Source organism: Arvicola amphibius, chromosome 6, assembly GCF_903992535.2.
Source record: "Arvicola amphibius chromosome 6, mArvAmp1.2, whole genome shotgun sequence".
Taxonomy (NCBI): domain Eukaryota; kingdom Metazoa; phylum Chordata; class Mammalia; order Rodentia; family Cricetidae; genus Arvicola; species Arvicola amphibius.
In genome coordinates this window covers 33,568,285-33,595,805 of record NC_052052.2, presented here as the reverse complement: position 1 = coordinate 33,595,805, position 27,521 = coordinate 33,568,285, and the positions used below count along the sequence as shown (strand labels likewise).

The following is a 27,521-nucleotide window of genomic DNA, read 5'->3' as shown; positions in this document are numbered from 1 at the left end:
ACAAACCAAAGGCTGGAACTTCAGCCTCTTGCTGAAACTGTGGACTTGGTTTCCTAGGAAGAAAAGAGACTCAGAGCCCAAGGTGGTAGCAGTGTCCTTGGTCCTAAAGGCTCCAGAGACTGCAGTCTCTGACAATCAGAGTCTGACATTTTTATTATTATTAAGTACAACATAAAAAATACACAAAACAGGAAATAGAGATTTTCTTAGATTAAAAAACCAAAACAAAAGAGGTCTCAAAACGTTTTTTTTTCTGAAAGCATAAAACATGAGCATGCTCAGATCAGAGGCAGCAGAAGCAGGCAGGACAAGGACAGATTTCTCTCCCGAAGCCTGGGCCTCGCAGGGTCTCCATCAGCAGCTGTTCAGGAGGCCAGGACGCTGCACCAGGGAAACCAGCCAAACAGCTCTCCCGCCCGACAGGGAGGAAGACGGGAAGAACAGTCATGAAAAGCTCCTTCCTCCTGCTCCAAACTGAGGAGGAGAAGAGCATCCCTCCTCTAGCTTTCCTGGGCCTAAGGCCCCCTTACCCGGTATTTACCACAACCCATCCAACTTAGTTCCTAACCAAAGTTAGAAGGTCCCAGGTTTGCTGGGAGGGGAAGAGGCTGCTGTGATAGCAAACAGATCTTTATTTGTGGTCATCACTGGTGCCATTTCTTGCTGTTTATTTGTTTGCTAGCCTGTTCTTCCAGCTGCATGGCCAGGCGCAGGGACTTGATGACTTCTGGAAGGAGGGAGAGGGGCACAGAGTTACTGTCTAGGAAGCACTTTCCCCACTGCCATCGTCTGCACGGCTGGGAGCCACAGGCCAGCACTGCTGCACCTGTGCGGTGACACCCACCTCGCAGGGCTGAGAAGTGCTTGGTCTGCTGCGCCAGGGCAGATTCTGCTCTGTTCACAAAGGTCTCCAGGTCATAGTCTGGCTCATCGGTCATCGCTGAGAGCTCAAGCCAGCTTGGTCCTTGCTGCAACGACAGGAGAACCTAGCCAGCTCAAACTCACCGAACACTCCAGCAAATCATTCTCAAGGCTCAGCCATCCGCAATACAGTCGCATCTGCAGGAGGCCATACTCTTAGCCAGGAAGGGCTCATCCTGAGCACAGTGGGGTGGTGTATGTCCATAATCTCTGTACTTAGAGGTAGGAGATCAAGAGTTCAGGAGGTAGGGTTAGAGACAGCCCCACAGTTCAGTTACCAGGAACCACGTGTAGGAGAGAACTGAGTCCTACAAGTTGACCTTAGAACTCCACACACGCACCCATACCCACCGGCCCAAACAATAAGCAAATGTTAAGGAAAAAAAGAAGAAAAGATTCAGGATCCAAGGACAGCCTGGCTTTCAAGAGACCCTGGTTCAAAACAGAAGAAATCCTTAGCCTGAGTTTAGTCAGATTCTTCCTATCCCAAAGCTGTCCCTATGTCTTATGTCAAATAAATGACATCACTGATCCTGTCATTTTTCTCTCTGTAGACCTGGCTGTCCTGGAACTCACAGAGATCCACCTGTCTCTGCTTCCCTAGTGCTGGGACTAAAAGGCTGCACCACCACAGCCTGGCTAATCCTGTTCTACAGAGTCAAGAACTGGAATGACAACTTCTCCCTCCCTCCCTTCCTTTGTAACAGGGCTTCATGTAGACCACACTGACCTGGAACTCTCTGTGTGTCTAAGAGCGGCCTTGGACTCCCAGCTGACGAGCCTCACATGTACTCCAGGGAAACAACCACTGAGCCCATTGGCCCTATGTTTGAGAACAGGCGCTTACTTTGTAACCCTGGCTAGCCTCTAATTCAATACTGGGATCACAGATTCAAGCTGCCACACCTGGCTCTTTGGTCCCCTCCTTTTCTTCTTTTCCTGACATGAGCTGGGCAGTAGCACACACCTAAAATCCCAGTACTTGGGAGGCTGACAAAAGAGAATTGAGAGCTCAAGGTTATGTATTTATTATTCTGTCTCAAAAACAAAACCAGGAGCTAGAGAGATGGCTTGGTGGTTAAGAGGTCCTTCTAGAGGTCAGTTTCTGGGATATACATGGCAGCTCATAACCAGCTTAAGAGGCTCTAAAACCTTCTTCTGACCTCCTTGGTTATTCGGCATGAAAATGGCACACATATGCAGGCAAAAACACTCAACCACATTAAAAACAAAACCAAACGCCACACCTGTGCTCTGCCCACACTGCCACTTTACTGGAGTCCCTCCGAAGGCTTCACTGCATCCTAATAAAAATCTGAGTCTTTGGTGTGAACCAGATGGAAGACCCTTTAGCACCAGGGCCCCACTGACTGTGCCTTTACCTATCTCCCTCTGTGCACAGCCAACTCTGATGTGCCCTGAGATGGCCATGTCAGTGCCCCAGACACAGCAGCTAGGGAGGACATGTCTGCACACTAGTCTTCACAGCAGTCTCCTAAGTGGCACAAGTTCGTTCTTTCTGCTTCCAGCCTGCCACTGACAGGAGATGCTCCCCACCCTCTCCATAGCAGGCGCACAGCTGAAGTAGCACCTCCCACTTCCTCAGGCTCAGCTGATGCTAGCTTTGTGCTGCAGCTGCAGAAGCCACCACTTAACCCTCAAAGGTAACACTATGTCATGCCCAGTTTAGAGACAAGGAAACCGAGGCTCAGTGAGACTACATGCCTTTCAACAGGGAATGAGCTCACACCTATAAGAGTGAAGTGTTATAGGTCCATGAACAGTCACTGAATAAATATGTCCCCTGCATCCCTAGTCAGCAGCACCAGGACACAGGAGTGTTCCAGGCGAGCAGAGCCAGGTGTTCAGGGCTGCCCTGTCCCATCCGAAAGACAACACAGGGGCAAAGCCCAGATGATGTTCCCAGAATAGAGTTGAGCTCTGTGGGCTGTGCAAGAGTGGCCTGCCAATCCCTCCCTGGCTGGGACCAGTTTGTACCTGTATGATCTCCCTGAGCTCCTCCATGGCCCTCTCTTCCAGCTCCCTGATCTGAGTCATGGCTTCATTAAAGCTGGACATCTGGGAAGACAGCTCCTCCTCTTCCTTGAAGAACTGAAGGCAAAAAGGGGAGACAACAGTGTAAAGACTGTGGCCCAGAGTTCATTTCAAAAGCACATTTCATCCCGCTCTCCCACCTTACATTGACTGCTGCCGAGGTCCCATTAGAGCTGGCCTCCATCTCTTCCGTTTCCATTTGAATCGGCTGCTCTCCACTGGGCCCACTGTGGGGGCTCAGTTCCTTGACTCTGAGGAAATAGGAGGGTTTTGAATTCACCAGCAATCACTGGGTACTCATTACAGAAATGCATCACGACTCAGATAACAAGGGGTGAGTAGCACCTAGTCTTCAGCTCAGGAGAGGTGGTATAAACCTGAGGCTCACATGGAAAGACCCTCACTATTTTACTGTTTAGGGAGGAAATTCAGTGTCGCTGGAGTGCTCCGACCACTTCCCTCCCACCTCATCACCGCCATTCCTTTCTTCATCCCACCTGGATGCAGGTCTCATACCTGTCTGCATATCTCAGAGTGTTTAAAGTGTATTCACAAGAGCTTATGCCTGGTGAGATCATGGCGATCTGAGGAAGAGGGAACAAGTGGTCAGAAGTGGGAAACACAAAGTGAGCACACTAGAAAATCTTCTCCTTAGAGACTACCAGGATGGCTGCCAGAGGTGAGACTGACAAGGGACAGCAGGACTCATAGGTCCCCACGTGGGCATTGAAGCCACTTCAGCTGCTAAGACTGACAACCTAAATGTACACAGGAGAATAGACTCTTACAAATTGTTCTCTGACCTCCACATGACTACCATGACGTATGTCCATGTGCACACATTTACATAATAAACTCAAAAAAAAAAAAAAAAAAAAAAGCTGGGTGCAATGGCACATTCCTTTAATACCAGTATTGGGGAGGTAGAAGCAGGCAGATCTCTCTGAGTTTGAAGCTAGCCTGGTCTATGTAGCGAGTTTCAGGCTAGCTGGAGCTACATAACATAGTAAGACACTGTCTAGGAAAAAAAAAAGAAACTAAAAGAAATAGAAGAGGACTGGAGAGCTGGTTTAGTGGTTAAGTACACTCGTTCTTGCAGAGGACCTAGGTTCAATTTCCAGCACACACATGGCTGCTCACAACCATGGCTAACTCCATCCCACCTTCTTTGGACTTGAGGGCACCAGACACACCTGTGGTGCACATACATCTATGCGATCAAACTATCCATACACATAAAGCTAAAAATCTAAAAGAGTTGCTGGTTGTGATGGTGCATGCCTTTATCTTAGCACTCGGGAGGCAGAGGCAGGTGGATCTCTGAGGCCAGCCTGGTCTACTGAGTGAATTCTAGGACATCCAGGATTACATAGAAAGACCCTATCGAGCCGGGCAATGGTGGCGCACGCCTTTAATCCTAGCACTCAGGTGGCAGAGGCAGGCGGATCTCTGTGAGTTCGAGGCCAGCCTGGTCTACAAGAGCTAGCTCCAGGACAGGCTCTAAAGCTGCAGAGAAACCATGTCTTGAAAAACCAAAAACCAAAAAAAAAAACCAAAAAAAAAAAAAAAAAAAAAAAAAAAAAAAAAAAAGACCCTAGAGAGAGAGAGAGAGAGAGAGAGAGAGAGAGAAACTGGGTGTGGCACTGAAACCTATAATCCTCGTACTCAGAATCATTGTGAAATTGAGGCTAGCCTAGGCTGTCTAGCAAACCACGTATCTCAAAACCAAACAGAACTAAAGGTTTCCTGCACGGGTCTTCATGTTCCTGGGCTGGTTTTGAATGACTCTCCAGCTTGAGGCTGCATAGTGACAGTGACTACAGGTGAGCCAGCAGCCTGACCAGGTTCCCTGCTCCTTTATCCTGTCTATCAGAGACACATCATGAAGCTTGGTGGCCCCTGCTCAGATCACTCAGTCCATGAGGTGATGCCTCAGAGAGAAGGGTTTAGGGACTGAGGTAAAATACTTGGCAAGAGAAGTAAGAACTCTGGGTTCAATCCTCTGCACTGTCAGAGGGGGGCGAGGGAGCAGCAGCACTAACCAATACTAACGAGCTTAGACAGAGAAACCTATCCTCCCTCAGGGCAAGGCCCCGCTCCTAGGGCAGAGGGAGGGTGATGTGCAGATCTAACTTAGCAGCACCTGGAGATAAAGTAGGGAAGGCAGACGTGGTGGAACCTGAGGGAAGCCGTGGGAAATGGGAGGACTTACTTCTCCTGCATCTACTAAGGTTCACTTCCTGAATTCCAGAGCCCCTTTTACCAGGTAAGGGAGCAATGACTGCCCTCAGCACCTACAGAATGCATTCTTTCCTCCTTGTCTATAGAAAAGGTGGAGGCTGCAGGCCGTGGAAGTCTAGTCAGGAGCTCGAGAACACGGGCAGAGAGAGGTCCTGAGCTCCCTGCCCAGAATTAGGTCAATGTCTCCCTGGGAAGCAGCTCTGGATCTACTTTCCTACCCACAGTCATCTGACTCACCATGCAAGTCCGCGAGTTCTCCCCAATGAAGGAGTCCCTCAGCACCTGTGTCAGCTTGCTCTCACGGAATGGGGTGTGAGCCTTGTTCTGTCCCAGTGCCCTGATGCACTCCTGTGGGGCAGCACAAACAACTGAAGCCTCTTTCCACTGCTCACGTAGCATACTCTCTCCATTCCAGGCCACCACCAGCAAATGCCTGCTACCTTCAGAGCTAGGAGAGACTTGTTAATCTCTGCACCCTCCATGCGAGTCTGCCGGTCAGCGCTGGAAGTGTCAGCCCCTCGTTCATTCCCTGCCAGATCCACCAAAGAGAATTTGCCGTGTAATCTCCCTTTGGCTCGAAGAAGAATCTGGAAGCAGGCATGGGAGCGGGAGGAATTGGAGTTGGCGAACGTTTGTCCAGAAGTCCTATTAAAAGGGGGGGAAAGGCGATGAAAGGTTATAAACTTCAGGGACCACTATCCACCAGGGAACCCCAGTGTTTAACCATCCCAGGGCAGAGCAGTAAAATCTAGAGTAAAGCAGGGACATGGGTCCGGATCCTGAGACGCCCTGTGTCTTCCTGTCTCTAACCTCTAGTTTGTCGGCCAAGACAGCAGCTCTTGACCTAATATTTTTCAGGCAGCCAAATCAGTACTGGATTCTTTATGCTCGGGCATTTGCCAGACCTGGTGCTCATGAAGGTGAGGAGGAGCTGAGTCTGCTACAAGGAAAGGGTCTCATCATAAACCACTTGACCAAATGTAAGAGCTCTTACTGCAGATGGAGCAGACAGGAAGCTCTTGCCCAGCATGTGAGGTAAAACTGAGCCCTGCAACTACCCAGCAGCCCTCTGCCCCATTCCAGCACTGCCCTACATTTGCATAGGGGCACATGGTCTCATTATTTCCCTACATTTGTACAGGGGCACATGGTCTCAGTACGTCCAGCCTAGAACAGATTCAGGACTGCTAACTTCTTCCACAAGATAAAACTAGGACCCCAGACCCCAGGCAAGCCTACCTTTGTTAGATTTAAGTTGCTCTGACTTTGTTCCTGGGATGATCGGCCTCACTTAAGATAGTGAGTAGCCCTCACATACCCTGCTGGGGTGAGAACTACATGGAAAGAAATGGCTTCCTCCTGCTCTCATACCTGTGTGGATCCAAGGCCTCATTACCTGAACTAGGTATTACAATGGTTCCCTTCCCTCGCCACAACTGACCTGCAGGCGCTGCCCATGTTGATCATCTTGATGACATCATCAGCACAGTTGACCAGGTATTCCTGCAGTCCCACCACCTGCACCTGCTGCTTGCTGTCTTCCAGGACACGTAACTTGGCCTTCTTGTTGAGCAGATCAAACACCTGTGCCAGGCAGCGGGCATAAGCATAGGGCCATAGGTGCTGGGTACCCTGGCTGACTCCTTCCTACAGAGCCTGCCCTAGCCTGAACAAGGCCAGGAGCAGGAAAGGCAGAGCATGTGCCGACAGATAACAGACCCCTCTTCCCTGGTTCACATCAATGTCACTTAACTAGCTGTGCCACCCTGAGCAAGTCTAGACCGTTCCCAGCCTGTTAAGTCACGGTGAAAGGACTAGAACAGCAGCCGGGCGGTGGTGGTGCAGCCTTTAATCCCAGCACTGGGGAGGCAGAGGCAGGCGGACTGAGCTCAGCGCCAGTCTGGTCTACAAAGTGAGTTCCAGGACAGCCAGGGCTACATAGAGAAACCTCTCTTGAGGGGGAAAAAAAAAAAAGACTATCGAGTGCTTAGCACATAATATTCCATTAATGATATTAGCTATTTTTATTATTGAGGTCTTGCTCTACAAAAGTGCAGAGAATAGAAGATGAGAGGGAGAGAAAGAGAGGATGGAGGGGGTGGACATGAGAATACACAGGAGGGGGAAGCTGGGGGTCACGGGTGAACAGCTCACACACAGGGCGGACCTTCCGCCTCAGAGGAAAGGCCCATATGCCAGGCAGTGTAGGCCAAAGGCTACAGTTAACAAGATGTCTGCCTTCAACCACCTCTAGCCGTCTTTGAGGTTTCAGTCAGTTTACCTTCCCATTGTAGATCTCGAAGAACGTCACATAAACCTCCAGACCCAAGTTCCGGTAGCGAGGCTGACTCTTCAGAAGGAAGACATCCCGGGCTGGGAGGAAGAGCCTGTGTAAGTAAACAGCTTTCCACACCCAGTCCCTATGTGGAGAACAGTTTACTCACAAGCCATTGCGTAGATCCCTTTGGTTGCATTCTGAGATTTACCAGACAAGTCTCCACCCATTGTCTGCAGAAGAAAACAGCAGCACATGACCACAGCACAGCAGAACACAGCTGGCTCTACCGCCACCATGGGTCATGCCAGAGCCAGGAGATAGGACCTATTAGAACCCCTCTCTTCACTCGGCAGGGCAAGTGGCTAGTGATGGGCATCTGGACCACTGCTCAAGAACCTCCTGCTGTACTGCACAAGGCTTTCTCTGCCGGACTCAAATACTCACGTGAGTCTTCCCACTGCCGGTCTGCCCATAGGCAAAGCAGGTTGCTTTTCCCCCTTCAAAAATCGTCTGTACCAGTGGCCTTGCTGTGAACCTAGAAAAAGGATGGAGCAGAGAGAAGGGCATTTGTGTAGCTATTCCTTAATATCCAAGAGGGATTGATGGAAGCACCTACTGACACTCAGCACAAAGCTGACGTTTAAATCACTGACTTTTTTTGTGGTGGGGCAGAACCCAGGGTCTAGCACATGCGAGGCAAACACTTTACTATTGAGTTGACCCTCAGTCAAGTCCTTCATACAAAATGGCATAATGCCTGAATGTTACTTGCATATAATTTTATATATTCTAGATTATTTTTATCCTAATAAAATGTAAACACAAAAGGTGGTGGCGGTGCAGAGGCAGGTGGATCTCTGTGAATTTAAAGCCAGCCTGGTCTACAGAATGAGTTCCAGAGCAACAGCCAGGGCTACCCAGAGAAAAAATGTAAACATAATATGGTTCTCACACTGTATTGTTTAGACAGAAGCTCTTTCAGATATTTTTACTTTTTTTTTTTTTTTTTGGTTTTTTGAGACAGGGTTTCTCTGTGTAACAGCTGTGGCTGTCCTGGAACTAGCTCTTGTAGACCAGGCTGGCCTCGAACTAAGAGATCCACCTGCCTCTGCCTCCAGAATGCTGGGATTAAAGGCGTGTGCCACCACCACCTGGCTATTTTTACTTTTAAATTACATTTTGTGTGCATTTGGCTGGGGTGGGGGCGTGGTATGGCAATCATGTAGAGGTTAGAGAACATCTATAGGAATCAGTTTTCCCCTTGCACTATACCTGTGCTGAGATCCAATTCAAGTCATCAAATTTAGTGAGACATCTCACCAGGCCTGGTGTAGGAGGTCCTTCTGTTTATGTATTGCTTTCATTGGTTAATCAATAAAGAAACTGCTTGGCCTGATAGGGCAGAACTTAGGTAGGCGGAGAAGACAGAACTGAATGCTGGGAGGAAGAAAGCAGAATCAGAGAACCACCATGGAGCTGCCAGAATCAGACATGCTGAATCTTTCCCGGTAAGCCACGACCTCGTGGTGATACACAGATTAACAGAAATAGGTTAAATTAAGATGTAAGAATTAACCAATAAGAGGTTAAAACTAATGGGCCAGGCAGTGTTTAAATGAATAGTTTCTGTGTGGTTATCTTGGGGGTAAGATAGCTGGGCAGCTGGAACGACATGCAGCCCGCTCCTCCTGTTACACAGGTCCCCTTTTTGGAAATATTGTCTCTCTGTGGTTGAGTTCACAGAACATGAAGGGAACTATATTCTGTTCCGAAAATGTGCTCCCTAGAACATGGTCCTACTGCAGAGCTTCAAATCTTAATTCCTTAAGTATGGTATCCGTCTCAGACCTCAGTGGTTTAACCTGATCATCCCATTAACCAATCTGAATCCCTAGCTAAATGAAGGGGTGCAGGCAGTATTCAACTGACCTGCCAGGAACAAGCTGATGTCCCTGACTTTAAGGCAAATAGTCACTCCTCTGATCCCCCAGATACAACCACAGGGTCTATTACAAAGGGCAGAGGAAATGCAGACCTGAAATATTGCATTTGTGAACTACATAGGGTCTTTGTCATAGTTAGGGTCTCAAAATACAGCCTAGGCTGGCCTTAAATCCAGAGGCCCTCCTGGCTCAGCTTCTCACGTGCTGGCATTATAGGCATAAGCAACCAAGATGAAATTCTATGAAGCACTGTCTGGTCTTAAATTTTTTTTTTTAATATTTTTATTTATTTATTATGTATATAGTGTTCTGCCTACATGTATGCCTACAGGCCAGAAGAGGGCACCAGATCTCATTACAGATGGCTGTGAGCCACCATGTGGTTGCTGGGAACTGAACTCAGGTCCTCTGGAAGAGCAGTCAGTGCTCTTAACCTCTGAGCCATCTCTCCAGCCCTCTGGTCTTAAATTTAAGACCATTCTGCCTCAGCTTCCCCTGGGCCAGAAGTAAAGGAATGGATCACCAAACCTCTTTAACGAGAAAATGACAAATCCAAATCCTTTAAGGCTGGAGATGGCTGAGCTGATAAAAGTGCTTTCTGCACTCATGGTGGAAGGAGAAAGCTGACTTCCACATACACACCACGGCATAACCACGCACGTGTGCGCACATGCCAAACACATACCACTGCCACCACCAGTCCCCCTTCCCCAAACCTTCATATTAAGAATTAGATGTCAGTTGGATGGTGGGGGTGCACACCTTTAATCCCAGCACTTGGGAGGCAGATGAAAGTGGATCTCTATGAGTTCTAGACCAGCCTGGTCTACAGAGCAAGTTCCAGTGCTACATAGAGAAACCCTGTCTTGAAAATATGTATAACAACAACAACAAAAAAAATAAATGCTGAGTGGAATACTGGAAAGAGCAGATCTGATGTCACCTGAGTCTGCTAAACTCATTTAGGTCATGAGGTAGCTGTGTAAGCCACTGGAAGGTGTAATCTCAGCCCTTGGAAGGCTGAGGCAGGACTGTCATGTCATCTGAGTAACACAGACACATCTATGCTAGCCTGGGCTACAGAATAAGATTCTGTCCCAACAACTAGAAGAACCCCTGGTAGCTACTGTAGGGGAAAGACAATTGGAGCAGGAAAATGACCAATCACTGAACACCCAGACTCTGAACCCAGAGTCTGAGAAAGAAACACAACCTGTATTTGGGACCTGGGCCAGGGAGAGAAACATCTTTATTGCTGAACTCAGAACTAAAGACACATGCTCTGGCTCTGAAACTAGTGTCAAAGAAACACACTTTGTCTCTAGAATTAGAGCCAGTGAAAGAAATACACCGGGGCTGGAGAGATGGCTCAGAGGTTAAGAGCATTTCCTGCTCTTCCAAAGGTCCTGAGTTCGATTCCCAGCAACCACATGGTGGCTCACAACCATCTCTAATGGGGTCTGGTGCCCTCTTCTGGCGTGCAGGCATACACACAGACAGAATATTGTATACATAATAAATAAATAAATAAATAAATAAATAAATAAATAAATAAAAAAAAAGAAATACACCCTGGTCCTAAGATTAGAGTCAAAAAGCTAAAAAGGAGCCGGGCGGTGGTGGCACACGCTTTTAATCCTAGCACTTGGGAGGCGGAAGCAGAGGCAAGCGGATCTCTGTGAGTTCGAGACCAGCCTGGTCTACAAGAGGTAGTGCCAGGACAGGCTCCAAAGCCACAGAGAAACCCTGTCTCGATAAACAAAAAACAAAAAACAAAAAGCTAAAAAGGACCAGTGAAAGAAACACAGTTGGGCATGAAGTCAGAGCAAGCTCAGCCCCTGACCAGCTAAACTGACCAATCCCTAAGCAGGGAAAAAATAACCAATCCCCTTCTCCCTGGGAAGACTCTGCCCCCTGAGAAGCACTATATAAGCCTCTCCACCGGCTCAGTTAAGAGCTGTCATTAAGTGGCAGAGGCAGCCACTCTCAAGAGTCTTGGGTGACGATTCATTAGCAGTCTTGGGTGCAGAGAAGAACCTGGCTATGACGTCCCTTGAGGTGCTTGCTAGGGGGCCTCAGCAAGGTCATTCGCTGGAGCAGGAGGAGATTGCTAGATTTCTGCAAGGGTCTTCCCTTTAGCAGAAGAAACATCTTGGGCCAGAGAAGCAGCAGAGAGCTCTGCTAGAACGCTCTAGTAAGAGAACAGAGCAGAACTCAGCTGTAGTGGCTTTCCAGGAGAAGAGCAGGATCTCTATATCCTGTGGGGAGACCATCTCCCACTGCACCCCAGCTTCAGGTATCCTAGCTCCCCAATAGTCGGGACCCCTTTCCTCCAGGGCTGAGCTGCCCCATTGCAGCTCTGGCCTCCTAGCTGTCCTATTGCGGCTCTAAGTTTATCCTGGCTTCCCGACAGTCAGGATATTCCAGTACCACTACTGTATCACATTCCCCTACCCATGGACCTGAGTACAGTGGATAATAGTTTACTCTTGAGTCAGCAAGACTGGGCTGCTACAGCTTAAGACAGGCCCCAAAGTGGGCATTCTGGTGATATGGCCAGGGCTCCTGGATCAGAGAGCTGGTCCAATAATGCTGTGGGACAATGGCCTGTACCCTGTCACTTAGATTTTAAATAAACGCTGGTTGGCCAGTAGCCAGTCAGGAAGTATAGGCTGGGTGACCAGGAAGGAAGTAGAGGCGGGGCAACAAGAATTCTGGGAAGTGGGAAGTTTCAGTCTGCAGTCGTCACCCAGACAGAAAGGAAGCCAGACATAGAGCAAGCAAGATGTGACTGCTTCCCTGAAAAAGGTAGCAAGCCACGTGGCTAACACAGACAAGATTTATGGGCTAATATAAGAGTTAATAAGAAGCCTGAGATACAAGGCCAATCAGTTTATAATTAATGTAGACCTCTGTGTGATTCCTTTGGGACTTAATGACTGTGGGAACCAGGCAAGACAGAAACCTTAGTCAACACAATAAAACACAACAGGCCAGGGAGGAGGGAAGGAGCTCAGTGTCTGATGTCACAAAGAGAAAGGGATGGGGGAGAAAGTGGACACGAGGAAGAAAAAACACTAAAGGGACTAACCTGTAGACAACTTCATTAGAAGCTGTTTCATCAAAGGCATAGTCGAAGCAGAACGCCTGGTTCTCCAGATACTTTGTCAAGTCCACTTTTAATTTGGGTTCATGCACAAAGAGGAAACACTTGCTGGGAACAGAAATCACATCGATTTCTTTCTTGGCCAGTTCTGCAGAAGGAGAATATTTCAGGGGCTGCTCCCTAAACATGGGCCCTTCCTCTCAGTCAGTCTGATGCCTCTGACTAAACAGCTCACCTTGTTTATTCAGCGGGCGCTTCCTAACACAGACACAGATCCTGTGCTCTTCGATCTGCAGGAGGATGAGGAGACAAGGGAGGTCAGACAGTACCAAAAAACCACCCTCAACCCCTCTTTGGGTCCTAGCAAGAGAGAATGTGATCTGATACTTGGACCTCAGTCTCCCTGTTAACCACTCTAGGGAACAAGAAAGCTGTTCTAAATTCCTGGTTCTTACTCCGCTACCTTCACAGTCTCAGCACTAGTCTATTGGTCCTTAGCAGTCTGGCCAGCCTGCAGCAGGGAGTCTCATCTGAGCCTTGACTAATGAAACAAACACATAAACTAGCTGACCCGGGGCAGTGGTGGAGCACACCTTTAATCCTAGAACTCTGAAGACAGAGGCAAGTGGATCTCTGGGAGTTCAAGGCCAGTCTGGTCTATAAAGTGTGTTCCAGGACAGCCTGGACTACACAGAGAAACCCTGTCTTGAAAAAACAAAACAAACAAAACAACTAGCTGACTGGATGGCTCAGTGGGTAAAGGCGCTTCTGTCAAGCCTGATGATCTGAGACCCATCCCTAGACCCAACTCCAGTAAGCTGCCCTCCGGCCTCTGCAAGTGTGCTATGGCATGCACGCACACACAGAATGTTTTTTGTTTTTAAAAAGGCCAAGTTTACAGCATATACCTGTAACCCCGGCACACATTGAGACCGTCTCAAGCGTGGAAGGGAAAAGAAGAAAAAAAGAAAAAACAAGCCAGTGAGCTGTCTCAGCAGGTAAAGGTAGATTCCCTACACCAACCTGATGGCTGGTGTTCAATCCCTAGGACCCACATGGTAGAGAGAACTGACTCCTGGAAGCTATCCTCCAACTTCCATATAGGAAGATCCTCAAGTACCCTCCTCATGGTATAAACAAACAATTTAAAAGAAAAACTTTTAAGTGGATGTAGTGGCATGTACTTGTAATCCTGGCACTTGGGAGGCAGAGGCAGGCAGTTTAAAGCCAACTTAGTCTACACAGCAAGTTCCAGGCCAGTCTGGTCTACATAGTGAGTGAGACCCTTTTTTAATCTGTAAGGCTATTGTGCCTGCATGTTTGTCTGTGCATCACATGGGAGCATTGCCAATGGAAGCCAAGGGGAAGGAATTATAGCTGGCTGTGAGCCGCTGTGTGTGCTGGAAACTAAACCCAGGTAATTTGGAAGAACAAGTATTCTTAACTACTGAGCCATCTTCCAACCCTGAGACACCATCTTAAAAAACAAAACAAAACATGAGCTGGGCGGGGTGGTGGTGGCACATGCATTTAATCCCAGCACTCAGGAAGCAGAGGCAGGCGGATCTCTATGAATTCTAGGCCAGTCTGGTCTACAAGAGCTAGTTCCAGGACAGGCTCCAGGGCTACAAAAAACCCTGTCCCAAAAAAAACAAAACCAAAACAAGTAAGCAAACAAACAAAAAAATTAAAACACAAAAATGTGTTAGAGGATCCCACAAGGGATATCTCTCAATGGGCCTGTGTGTTCAGATATACAGTAGTCCTGGATTCAATCCCCAGAAACACACATACACAGACACACAGATGGGGAGGTGGTAGGAGATGGAACTACACACACACACACACACACACACACACACACACACACACACACACACACAGAAGGAACGGGAGTGGAAAAAAGAGAAACATAAAAAAAAACATAAAAAAAGAGAAAACTCTCCAAACAGCACTCAAGAGTGAGTAAGGATGCCTTTTCCTTGTCCTTCAGTGTCCTCCCTGTCCTCAAGTAGGGAGGTGGAAGGCTTTCTGGTATACTCACGGGATCAGTCACAGTGAGTGGGTGACATTCCATAGTAACCCGGAATTCTTTAATCATCCGGGCAAATTCCCAGTTTGGAATGCTGCTGTCATATTCCTGTTGGAGGCAAGAACAAAGGCAGACTGTTAACATGTGAGCTGCTCTTAGACCCAAGACACCAGGCAGCAACAGCTTCACAGCTGATGAGGGCCTCAACCCTGGCTCTACTCTGAGAAGCCAGGCATGAGGTCCTGGGGTGCAGGATTAGCAGGGGAGCCTGGGCATGCACCAGAGACAAGAGTTGCTTTCCACATCTTAGGAGGCAAAGCAGCAAAATGGGTTTCCTTAGATCAATTACCCAACTAAGAAGACTCCACCTACATTGCCTCTGCCCTATAACACAGGTTACAGGGGATGGAGGGAAAGCAAGCAGGTATCCCAGCAACAGCGCTGGACTTTGTGAGCACATGATCACATGATGGGCTTCCCCACTGGCCAATCAACATTAGTATGGCTCATCCGAACATCTTCAGATAATTCTGAATTATGCATTTATTTTCTGAGTTCTGATAAGAAGTAAGTAAGCCTCAACGATACGAGAACAGGAGCCTTAGAAATGCTAGGGCCAGCTACATGTTGTCCGCTTATCTGTCAGGGTGCCTGTCCTAAAACTCTTGCCCACATCTCCCAAGAGTCACCTGAGCTCGCTTTATTCTTATTTCCGAGTTCTGGGCCCTCTTCTCTTCCCGCTTGTTCTTCATCTTTTCCATTTCCTTCACAATGCATGATTTCCTCCGGACTAAGGGAGAAAGGAAGTCACTCTTTACTAACCTGCTCTGGGTTGTAGTACTTGGCTACTCCACTGAGTGCTGGGCCTTCCATAGGAACAGGTCTTCCTTCTGCAGACTCCGTTTGTTTTTATTTATTTTGGTTTTGTTGGTTGGGTTTTTATCTAGATAGAGTTTCTCTTTTTGGCCTTGGCTGTCCCAGAACTCACTCTGTAGATAGACCAGGCTGGCCTCAAATTCAGAGACCTGCCCTGCTCTGCCTCTCAAAAGCTGGGATCAAAGTTATGTGTCATCATGCCTAGCCTTCTATTTGTTTATAAATTAGTGTGTTTGCATGTATGTCCATGCCATGCCATACACTAGAAGTCAGTTCTCCCCTTCTGCCATGTGGAAACTGAGCTCAGGTCATCAGACTTGGTGAAAGCATCTTTTACATCACTAACACCCACCCCCTTTTCCAGCTTTTTGTCTGACTCTTGGATGGACAAGTCCATGAAGTACTAACTGGGCTAATGTGAGGTCACAACAACAGCCACACCACTCTGGCTTTGACCTATGTTCTATGCTTCTGCAGCTATTTTCTCTAGAATCAAAATGAGACAGGGTTAGGATGGCTCAGTGGTTACAGCATTCGCTCTTGCAGAACACCAAGGTTTGTTTCCCGGCACCCACATGGTGGCACACAACTATAAGACTAGTTCTAGGGGCTGGAGAGATGGCTCAGAGGTTAAGAGCATTGCCTACTCTTCCAAAGGTCCTGAGTTCAATTCCCAGCAACCACATGGTGGCTCACAATCATCTCTAATGGGGTCTGGTGCCCTCTCTGGCGTGCAGGCATACACACAGACAGAATATTGTATACATAATAAATAAATAATAATAATAAAAAAAGACTAGTTCTAAGGGATCCATTGCCCTCTTCTGACCTTCACTGATTCAAGTATGCACATGGTGCACAGACACACCTGCAGGTAAAAAACTCATACACATAAAAAAAATCAATAAATCTTAAAAAAAGTTTGAGGCCAGTCTGGTCTACAGAGCAAGTTCCAGGACACCCAGGATTGTCACACTGAGAAACCCTGTCTCGAAAAAGTAAAACAAAGGGCTGGAGAGATGGCTCAGTGGTTAAGAGCATTGCCTGCTCTTCCAAAGGTCTAGAGTTAGAATCACAGCAACCACATGGTGGCTCACAACCATCTGTAATGGGCTCTGGTGCCCTCTTCTGGCACACACAGACAGAATATTGTATACATAATAAATTAATAAATAAATATTTAAAAAAAAGAAAAAGAAAAAGTAAAACAAAACAGAAAAGGTAAGATATGCTACTTCATTTTCACAAGTACACTGGGCTGTTCTCAAGAACCTGACTGCGAGGACATCTCACCCACAGCAAATGGCTTCTGCAAACTTGTGAGAAGATTCTGTCCATAACCATAGGGAAACCTACCTTCAAGGTAAAAAAGGATTTGAACTCGGGTGCCCAGGCAGGTCCGACATTAACTGCCATTCTGTGCTAGAACAGAAGAGCACACAGCTCGGCATGTCTAACCTGAATTCCCAGGGTTTGCAGTAGACGTGCTTCGGGTGGGATGGACTTGCTCTTCAGCCTCCTCGCTGACCATCAACAATGGTAATTCTGTCACTGTAGGGCAGGAGGGCCTAGGGAGGCCAGCTGTAGGAGAATAAGAGTCACAGGGATGCAGGAAGCACAGAGCAGCTGTCCTAACTTGCATCTGAAAAGATCACGGACAACGTGGACTCTTCCTCTTGCCTCATTCCAAACCCAACCACCCTTCCAGCCAGGGATCGCACCTGGGGTCAAAAAAGACTTAAATTAGCTAGGTGGTGGCGGTGTGAGCCTTTATCCCAGCACTCAGGAGGCAGAGGCAGGTGGATTTCTGTGAGGTTGAGTCCAGCCTGGTCTACAGAGTGATTTCCAGAACAGACTCCAAAGCTACAGAAAAACCCTATACAAACACCCTTAAAGTAAGTAAAAAAGTATAATTTTAAAAATAATTTTAAACTGAATATGGTAGCTCCCACCTGTAATCCCAGCTCTTGGGAGACTAAGAGAGAATGATTTCTACAAGTTCAAGGCCAGGCTAGGGTGCATAGTGAGTTCCAGGCTACTGTAGGGTACAGAATGAGAAGAAAGCAACAAACAGAACGGCATGGTAGTGCACAACTTTAATCCCAGCACTTGGGAGGCAGAGGTAGCGGGATCTCTGAGGTCAAGCCCAGACTGGTCTATAGAGCAAGTTCCAGAGCTACACAGAGTAACCTTGTCTTGGGGAAAAAAAAAAAAAGAATAGAATTGTATCATGGTCTAGGTTGGCTCAAACTCAGCATGGTGGAACTGAGGTTGACCTCGTAGCTGATCACCCTTCCTCATGAGTGCTATGATTGCAGGCAGGTTCCACTATGTCCAGTTTTATGTGGTGCTAAGGATGGAACCCGGGGCTTAGTGCATGCTGGGCAAGCACTCTACCAATGGGGCTACAACCGTAACCAAGTAGTATTTTTTTTTTTTAGACAGGGTTTCTCTGTAGTTTTGAAGCCTCCTGGAACTCGCTCTGTAGACCAGGCTGGCCTGGAACTCACAGAGATCCATCTGAGGGCTGGGATTAAAGGTGTGCGCTACCACTACCTGGCCCAAAATTATCTTAAATAAACATTTTTGAAGTAGATGTGTAGAGTAGATGGAGATGTTTGTGGGACAGTGTATCATCATGCTTTATATATTCAGTTCATCTAAATGAAGGTAAATGAACGGATCGTGACCACGTATGAGCAATGAGGCATGATGGACAGCGACTACATCTGGGGGATTTGGTCCGGTTAGTCTTTTCAGTTTGGGTTTCTGTTGTTCTTGGCGTGTGTGTATTTGTATGTTTAGCCTAGGCTGATCTCAAGCTCATGCAATCTCTTGAGTATTAGCATTCTAGTTGTGAGCGACCACAGACACCTAGTTCCCTGAGTCAATATAGTTACTGCTGCTCAAGTAGCCCATCACCCATGTTCCTTTCCTTTTCCCTAATCTTCGCTTCCTGTCAATCACCTGGTCTCTGGGGCTTTGGAGAAATCAGAAACGGCTGGCCTAGCCCGAAAAGCCATGCTTGGGTTAAGTCTGTAGAATCAGGCTCTCCTTCCATGACAAAGCCCATCCTGAACTACTTTAAGGACCCTGGGAAAGCCGGGCGGTGGTGGCGCATGCCTTTAATCCCAGCACTCGGGAGGCAAAGGCAGGCGGATCTCTGAGTTCAAGGCCAGCCTGGTCTACAAGAGCTAGTTCCAGGACAGGCTCTAGAAACTACAGGGAAACCCTGTCTCGAAAAACAAAAACAAAAACAAAAACAAAACAAAACAAAACAAAAAAGAACCCTGGGAAAGCACGGCACACATAAGGCATAAAGAGCTGCTTTAGGCCTTACACAGGGAGAACACACAGATTACTCACTGGCAACTGAAAACTGCTTGCGAGAGTTTGTAGTCACAGGCAGCTCCACCTCCATTTCATTTTCCTGAGTGGCAATCTGAGCCTCTGGGACAGTGGACATGCGGCGAGTAGAACGGCTTCGAAGACCTAAGACCGGGGGACCAATCAGTGCTGCACAATGGGGTAAGCTAAAGCAGCAGGAGAGTGCACAAGGCAGGCTAGAACCTAGACACCTGGACGAGAGCCCAGGAAAGAGCATGAAGACCAAGCACCACTATTCCCAAACCTCTTTGTGAGTTCAAGGCCATCCTGGTTTACAGTGAGAGTTCCAGGACAGCCAGGGCCATGCAGAGAAACCCTGTCTCAAAAAAAAAAACAAAACAAAGATTCACTTTTTCTGTATGTATATGTGTATATGTTTGTGTAACCATAAATGTGTACAGATGCTCCAGGAAGCCAGAGGAGGACATCAGATCCCCTAGAGCTGAGTCATAGGCGGTTGTGAGCTGCCAGGCACAGGAGCTGAGAAATAAACTCTAGTCCTCTGGAAGAAGAGTGAGCACTCTTAACAGCAGTGGTCCCTCCCCCCACTATCTTCCTACACCTGCAAACATAAGGGAGTGCCTGGAGGATGCATCTGAGTGGAGAGTCTGCTCACCATGTGCGGGGCCTAGGTTCCTTCCCTAGGCTATCACAACAATAACAGCAACAAAATAAGGACGGGCCATGGTAGTACATGCGTGTAATTCCAGCACTCAAGAGGCTGAGGCAGATTTAAAACAAATAAAAGGTGCTGGAGAGATGGCTCAGCAGTTAAGAGCACTGGCACATAAAATAAATTTAAATTAAAAAAAAACAAAACAAAAACAAAGAAAAAAATCATTACATAGCAAATATCATATGCCCCTCTCATGGAAGAAAGTGTTAAGGCTCAAGGACATTAAATAACTTGCCCGATACTCAACTAGTACGTGCTAGAGCACTTCTCAGACACCCAGATTGTCAGGGCCAAGTCTGGGCTCTCCTCACTGCTCTAGGATACTTAGCAGAATAGGACTAACCACGGCCCCAGAGCCCAGAGGATCTTAAGAACGGTTAACTGAGACACAGTTTGGCTGTAGGAAAACAGAAACAACCAGTCAAGCCTTCAACCCAGCACCAGGGAGGCACACAGACCCCTGGAAGCCTAGGAGCAGCCTGATAGACATAGAATTTTCTAGACCACCCAGGGCCACAGCAAGACTCCCTCAAAAATAAAATACAAAAACAAGCAAGCAAACTAACAGCAACAGCAGCAGAAACAACCAAAGTTGGGCCATGGTGGCGCACACCTTTAATCCCAGCACTCTGGAGGCAGAGGCAGAGGCAGGCAGATCTCTGAGTTCGAGGCCAGCCTGGTCTACAGAGCGAGTTCCAGGACATCTAGGGCTACACAGAGAAAACCATGTTTTAAAAAACCAAAAATAAATAAATAAATTTTAAACATTTTTTCCAAGCAGGCTAAATAGGAGGCTCATGCCACAGTCCTAACACCCTTGAGAAGGATAAGACAGTATGTCTGCAAGCTGGAGGGCAGCCTGGGCTACACAGACCCCGTCTCAATCCCTTCCTTTAAACCCCATAATTTTGTTGGCAAGTGACTGGAAATTCTGCAGTCTTTTCTTCCTCCGCACTGTGTGTGTGTGTGTGTGTGTGTGTGGCATACAGAAGTGTATTCAAGACTATGCAGAGGGCACACACTAGGCTATGCCTAGAGACCAGAGGGGACGCTGATTTTCTCTACTAACTTCCACCTTCATTTCTGAGACAGAGTGCCTCTCTGGACCTGGAGCTCACCGTTTCTCTTGGACTGGCTGGCAAGCCAGCCCTGGAGGTCTTGTCTCTGCCTCACCTGCACGAGGGTGTTACAGACACATGCCATCACGTCTGTTTCTACATGCGTGATGAGACATCTGAAGTAAAGCCCTCACGCTTGCATGGCAAGCAGTTTACCCAATGAGCCATCTCCTCAACCTCTGTTCCTACTTTTGACTCACATACACACCTAAAGGAGCTCTGGGGCTGGGAGAATAGCTGAGCAGTAGAGCATTTAGACGGCTTTGGTCCAATCCTCAGCAAAGCAACAAAGTCAAATAGAGCCAGGTTTGGTAGCTCTAATCTGTAATTCAAGCACTTAGAAAACTAAGGAAACAAGATGACCACGGGTTTGAGGCCAGCCTGAGCACTATGGTGAGTCTCCATGGAAACCCTTTCTCAAAAAACAAAACCAGGGCTGGAGAGATGGCTCAGAGGTTAAGAGCACTGGCTGCTCTTCCAGAGGTCCTGAGTTCAATTCCCAGCAACCACATGGTGGCTCACACCCATCTCTAATGAGACCTGGTGCCCTCTTCTGGCGTGCGGGCATACATGCAGACAGAACACTGTATACACAGTAAATCTTAAAAAAAACAAAAAAACCAGGGCTGGAGAGATGAGATGGCTCAGCAGTTAAGAGAATGTGTAACGTATTGCTCTTCCACAGGACTGGCTGGGTTCTCAGCACCCACACCCGGTGGCTCACAATGGCTTCTAACTCCATATATAGAAGGATCCGGTGCCTCTGGCCTCTTTGGGCTCCTGCACTCATGTGTAGCACATACTCACAAACACAGAATTTAAAAAAACAATATGAATCTAAAGCAATGAAAATAAAACAGCACAATAACTCATCAGGTAACCATGGTGAAGGAGAGAATTGACTCCCAAGGGTGTGAGCATGTCCACTAAAATCCAACAAAACCAACCACCAGGAAAGCGTCCATAACGACAAAGCGTCCCTTGACGACATGCACCGGATGGATTCAGTGCCTTTCTTGCAGGCTGTGCACACGTGTCTATGAAACCTGTATATCATGTCACACACGTGGAGATCACAGGACAACTTGTACAGCGTCTTCTTCTACTTTTAAAGATGGAACTCAAGCTGTGAGGTTTGTGATGTGCTTTGAGCTGATAAACTATCCCACCAGCCCTTTTACTTTTTAAATTCTTATTATTATTGGTTTTTTGTTTTTTTGTTTTTTTGAGACAATGTCCCTTGTGCTCGCTTCGGCAGCACATACACTAAAGTTGGAACAATACATAGAAGATAATGTCTTCTCTATAGCTCTGGCTGTCCTGGAACTTGCTATGCAGGATTAGGTTGATCCCCCTGCCTCAAGAGCTAGGATTAAAGGTGCACACCACCACCCTCAGCTGCTTTATTTCAGGTGGAAGGATGGTTTTTTCTTTTTTTTAAATTTTGCTTTGTTTTCAAGGTTTTCACAGGGTTTCCCTGTGCAGCCCTGGCTGTCCTGGAACTCACTTTGTAGACCAGGCTGGCCTCGAACTCACAGAGAAACATCTGCCTCTGCCTCCCGAGTGCTGGGATAAAGGCCACCATCGTCCAGCAGTGGTTTCTTTATATAGCATAAGGCAGCTAGAATTTTCAATCCTCCTGCTTTAGCCTCCTGTGAGGATCACAGCCACATCTTCAGCTTCATTGCTTGTCCGCATAGCCCAAAACCACACCTACGCTTTCCTCACGGCCGCCTTTATAAGGCTCGGGTTCTGAGGGAAGGAAGCAGGCCGAACAGGAACTGGTTCCCACTGTCCCCCACATCACACTCCATAAAACAAGTGTTTAGGCCAGAGAACAAATGTCTGAAATGTACAGTTCTCTCAGAGGTTAGAGGTTAGGTGTAGGTTAGCTTCTTCCTCCCAGAGAAAGATGGCTGAACAAAGGAGAACTCATCTTATACAGAAGGCACATCTCCATTAGGGCAAGGAGTATACTTTGGCCCTAGGACCCTCACCCACAGCAAAAACACCACGGCAAAAATCCGCCACTTACCTTCTTTTGGAGCTGGAATTTTGGAGTTGACTGATCTGCGTTTTTGCTTCTGAAAAACAGAACAAATTGCCACAGCGTACGGCTCTTACCAGTCCTTGGGGTCCTCTTGTGAGCCTCTGGACTATGATAAGACCCCAGGCAGTCCCAGACAGAATCAGCGGAAAGGGAACAAGTGACTTCTCAGGGACACACAGCAGCTGTGGTCAGATGGCAGGCACTTACCGGGACTGTTACATTTTCCTGCAGTGGCAGATTGTCCTTCGGGTGTAAGGGAAGAATCTGGAAGAGTTCTGGGTTTATTGCAACCACATCATCAATATCAATCTGCAAGGACAAGTGAGTTTCAGTGAAGCAACAGTCCTTGACCTAAATGAATGGCTGTAATCAAGCCAGCCACGACTCGGGCTTTACCAACCTTATGTTCCATTAAGCACTGAGCACTACAAAATAGTTATTCCTTAGTAATGGTTTACCATCTAGATGGAATGGATTTCCAGATTCCAAGCCAACGGGAGACTGTGAGTGCTGAGGAGGTGGCGAGGAAAGCAGACAGGCAGGCACACAGAAGTCCACAGTAGACCTGTGCCACTCATCTGCTGGACACTGATGTCCTGCAGGTCACAGCCCCCTGAGCACTTCCTGCTGGCTGACACGAAGGAGGAAACGTGTTCTAACCGGCTGGTGATAGTCAAAATGGAGGGCCCCTCGGGATCTTAAAGCAGGAGTAGGTTCCCGAAAGCTGCTACCTAACGCTAAGTCTACCTACATTTTCTACTGGGCCCAGAAACTTCTTTCCAGTCACACCTTCCTGTTGATGCCTTTTCTAGTTCCTGCTCACACCCACAATGAGGTCACAATTCTGGGTTTACATCACCAGAGTCCTGTAACTCTTGAGGAACAGCTTCACCAGCACAACTCAGGGTTGGAGCAGCAAACACAGCTGTGGGAGGCGGCTCAGAGGGAAAGGAAAGTTTCTTTGCACGTGCGAGGCCCTGTTCTCACTCTTCAGCGCCACACATGCATACAAGACACTAAATGGATCTCACCTGGTTTATATTTTGAAACGAACAAAGCTAACACCCAAGGGTGAAAGCTTTACCACCTAAATCCACAACCTGCATCTGCTTGTTTATCTTCTACAGTGCTGGAGCCAGCACCTAGGCTTAACAGACAAAGCAAGTACTCTATCAATTTAGCTACACCTCCACTCCAGACTATTTATTAACAGCCTTACTCAAACGTGTCAGGAACGAGTAAGCCAGGAGCATGCAAGAGAGGGTAACTAAAGAGAAACTCAATATCGCACCTTTCTGTGAATTCCAATTCTAATGGGAAAGAAAAGTCATACGTACCAAGGGGTAGAAATCAAGCAGCATGGGTCAGATGAGGAGAGCACCACTGTTCGCAAAAGCTGGCAAGGACTGCACTAACCACTGCCCTGAGCACACTCCTTGCATTGCCACACGTTCCTACCTTGTGCCCAAGCCTCAAACTACACAGAGCATAAACACAAGAGCCCAGACCCAATACATCCCAAGTCTCTTACATATAGTCACACCGAGCATCCTAGGACAAGGAACAAGAGTGTGAAAACAGAAAGGCACAGGCATGAGTAGATCGGGGAGTGTGGATCTTACTCCATTTGATTGGAGTAAGATCTTAAAAGAGGCTTTAGAGATGGAGCTGTGGCTCAGTGGAGTAATACAGTAACATGTGAGGCCTTTGATGAAGCCGTCTCCTCCCCACTTGTATAGATCTCACACATACTAGTTTTCTCTCTCTCTCTCTCTCTCTCTCTCTCTCTCTCTCTCTCTCTCTCTCTCTCTCTCTCTCTCTCTCTTTCTCGGGTGTCCTGGCTGTCCTGGAACTTGCTTTGTAGACCAGGCTGTCCCTCAACCTCAGATCCACCTACCTCTGCCTTCTGAGTGCTGGCATTAAAGATGTGTGCTACCGTTGCCCCTCTCTCTCTCTGATAAAGGGTCTCGCTATTTAATACAGGTTGGCCACAGACTCTGTGTGGGCAGGCATAAGATCTATAATTCCAGCATTCCTAAATCAAGATGGAAGATGAAGACAGGAGACTCACCCAGAGGCTCCCAAGCTAGCAAGCATGGAGGACTATGTCAGTACGTCAGTGGAAAGAAAAGACCCTATTTCAATAAGGTGGAAGGGGAGAAACAGCTCCCCACGGTTGTCCTGAAATCCTCACACGACACATATGCACCATGACACTCAGGCGCTTCCTCCCTCCTTTCACATACATACACACACACACACACACACACACACTATTTTTTGGGTCTCACTATGTAGCTCAAACTGTCCTGGAATTCACTGTGCATATCAGGCTGACCTGGAACTCACAGAGATCTCTGCTTCCCAAGTGCTGGGATTAAAGGTACGCAACACCACTGCAAGGCACAAGTATTCTTTAAAGGAAAAAGACTTGTGTGTCTATGTAGCCCTGGCTAGCCTAGAACTCACTATGTGAAGCAGGCTACCTCAAGCCCATACATATCTGCCTGCCCCTGCCTTCTGAGCACTGAGAAAAGGTACGCACCACCACACCAGGCCTTCCTGTGTTCCCATGAAACTCCATGAGAGACAGCATCTTATTCACCCACATTCCCAACCCTCAATGTATGGTCTGTTCCTCTGGAATCGGTACAGAAGGGCTTTGTGGCTAAATCCTCCCAACATTCTGAGGCAGGCACTGTCATTGTCACCTTCATTTTAATAGGTTAGCAAATGGAATTTGTTTTTTTCCTTTTTTTTTGACACAGGATTTCTCTGTGTAGCTTTGGAACCTGTCCTGGAACTCACTCTGTAGACCAGGCTGGCCTCGAACTCAGAGATCCGCCTGCCTCTGCCACTCGAGTGCTAGGATTAAAGGTGTGTGCCACCGCCGCCTGGCAGCAAATGGAATTTCTAAGAGTGGTAACAGGATTAGGAATACTTTGTGCATACAAAGCAGAGGCAGAGACAGAATGGAAATCTGGGTTTTTATAGTTACAGACCAATGACTTCATAACACCATGGCTTCTACTAAGTTTCTCAATATTGCATGGTTCCCCACTAAATCTACACACTGTGGTTGCCAGAGATGAAGACTCTCCAGTCTCTTTTCAGTCTTTTGACTGCTACCAAAGCATCCTGAGTCTGCTCTGTCTGCTCTGCCTATGGCTAGCCAGCTTTACAACTCAGACCTCAGGACTGATACATGCCAGTAGCCTTCACATCCCTTCCAAACCCCACCTGGAGTGGATCTTACACTGTTCACCTGTGTCTTCCGTCACCAGGGGCTTTATGATTTGGCATTTGGAAAACACACCTTCGTTTCCTTTCCTGGGTTACTAATGTTGTTACCCAAACTGAAGCAGTAGCGTGCACTCATAACCCAGTTTAGGTAAATAAGCAAAACCTTAGGCTTCACTGCAATTGGCTCTCCATGGACACACCAAAAGCTAACTGCTTCAATTTGGAACACCTGACCAAATGAAGTTCCAGCGTGTCCAAAGAGGACAGCACAACATCAGAAACAGGGCTCTCGGAGGGTCACACAGATGCTCGACACAGATCACGTAAACGCCATATAAACATTCTCACAGAACTCACCTCTTTGCCCTTGGTGTTACCCCCTTCTGTCCATTCTACAGAAACACAGGATTTCTCCAAGTTCACTGTGCTTATATTGGCACTGTGAATTAAGCCTGTGTATGAAAAGATCAGAGGTTTATTCATCTGCCTGCTAAGAACTTAACTTTTAGGATCCTACAGAGACTTCCAACGTAGAATTTACCCGGGAAGGGAGAATTGGTTTCCACCTCTTTTTTTTTTTTTTTTTTTTTTTTTTTTTTTTTTTTCGAAACAGGGTTTCTCTGTGGCTTTGGAGCCTGTCCTGGAACTAGCTCTTGTAGACCAGGCTGGTCTCGAACTCACAGAGATCCGCCTGCCTCTGCCTCCCGAGTGCTGGCGCGGTTTCCACCTCTTTTAAAACTCAATACAAACACTAATAATCCTCGTGGGGATTCACCCTTTGACCATCCCACAGTTAGGTGGATAGGGAACAGGCTTTACACCCTAGCTACATAGGATAAGTTTTCATCTCCGATTCAGACTCTGAAATAGAAAGAAGGTTCATTTGAGCAAGGAAGTCACTAAAGTCCTTAGAGGAGCTGCTCCTGACCGCATCGGTTAAGAGCTGACCTCCCGGGTCTCCCTAACTCAGTCGTTGTCTTGCTATCGCACAAATGACACATTATTCGATCTGTAGTCATCGCTTAATAAAAACCTAAGATTGTCTTACCAGTTCCTTAAGAGCAGAGATCTTGCTCGTTAACTTTGAATCCCTGCGCCTAACATATTGCAACCGCACCATACACAGCATCGTCTGGAGGCTATGAAGCCGAGCAGTTACAGAGAAAGATGCCGCAGAAGTACAGGCACCGGCTCTAACCTAGGCGCGTGTAACCCAGGCGCACAGCAGAGGTGCTCCGCCCACACCCAGAAAGCTGGCAAAGGACCCACAACAAGAGAGGGCAATGTTTCCCTCAGTGTAGGGGACACCGACCGCCAGTTCAGGGACATCGAACCCCTCATTGTGGGATGGAGAAAATAGTGTTCCAAAGCTTGTCGTTTGGGGGCCGGGTAACCATCTTGGCATTCTCACCGCTCTTGCGTCCCCTTGGCCTCAGGACCCTGCCCTCACCATTACTCCGTTGAATCTTGATGGAGAGACCAGGAAACAATCGGGCGTGAAGCGACTCCATGGACTTGAGAACAGCAGCAGGTAAAACAAATGCAAGAAGCTGGGAAACTAACACTCTGCTAATACAGCTCAGTAATAACGCCGC

General features: G+C 47.5%; 1 protein-coding gene across 1 annotated transcript; it reads right to left on the bottom strand.

The window, feature by feature from the left end:
* Positions 1-257: 257 nt before the first annotated feature.
* Positions 258-27,521, bottom strand: Kif2c (kinesin family member 2C). The gene is made up of 21 exons (XM_038333735.1): positions 27,377-27,521; positions 26,284-26,378; positions 22,891-22,992; positions 22,669-22,717; positions 18,819-18,944; positions 16,911-17,033; positions 15,266-15,366; positions 14,589-14,684; positions 12,780-12,834; positions 12,530-12,692; positions 7,940-8,030; positions 7,662-7,725; positions 7,499-7,590; positions 6,659-6,801; positions 5,658-5,862; positions 5,455-5,565; positions 3,493-3,560; positions 3,122-3,227; positions 2,920-3,033; positions 845-968; positions 258-727 (listed from the first exon to the last, which is right to left on the bottom strand). Exons 1-21 carry the CDS (start codon positions 27,435-27,437, stop codon positions 645-647), a joined length of 2,172 nt encoding a protein of 723 aa, XP_038189663.1. The 5' UTR covers positions 27,438-27,521; the 3' UTR covers positions 258-644.

What these genes read in the sequence shown, in the direction of transcription:
- Kif2c (XM_038333735.1), bottom strand. Translation starts at nt 27,437, where the DNA reads ATGGAGTCGCTTCACGCCCGATTGTTTCCTGGTCTCTCCATCAAGATT. An exon ending in TAAGAATAAAGCGAGCTCAG is followed by an intron (nt 14,685 to 15,265) that starts GTGACTCTTGGG and finishes TGCCTCCAACAG; the next exon opens with GAATATGACAGCAGCATTCC. An exon ending in ACTCTGAGATATGCAGACAG is followed by an intron (nt 3,228 to 3,492) that starts GTATGAGACCTG and finishes CTATTTCCTCAG; the next exon opens with AGTCAAGGAACTGAGCCCCC.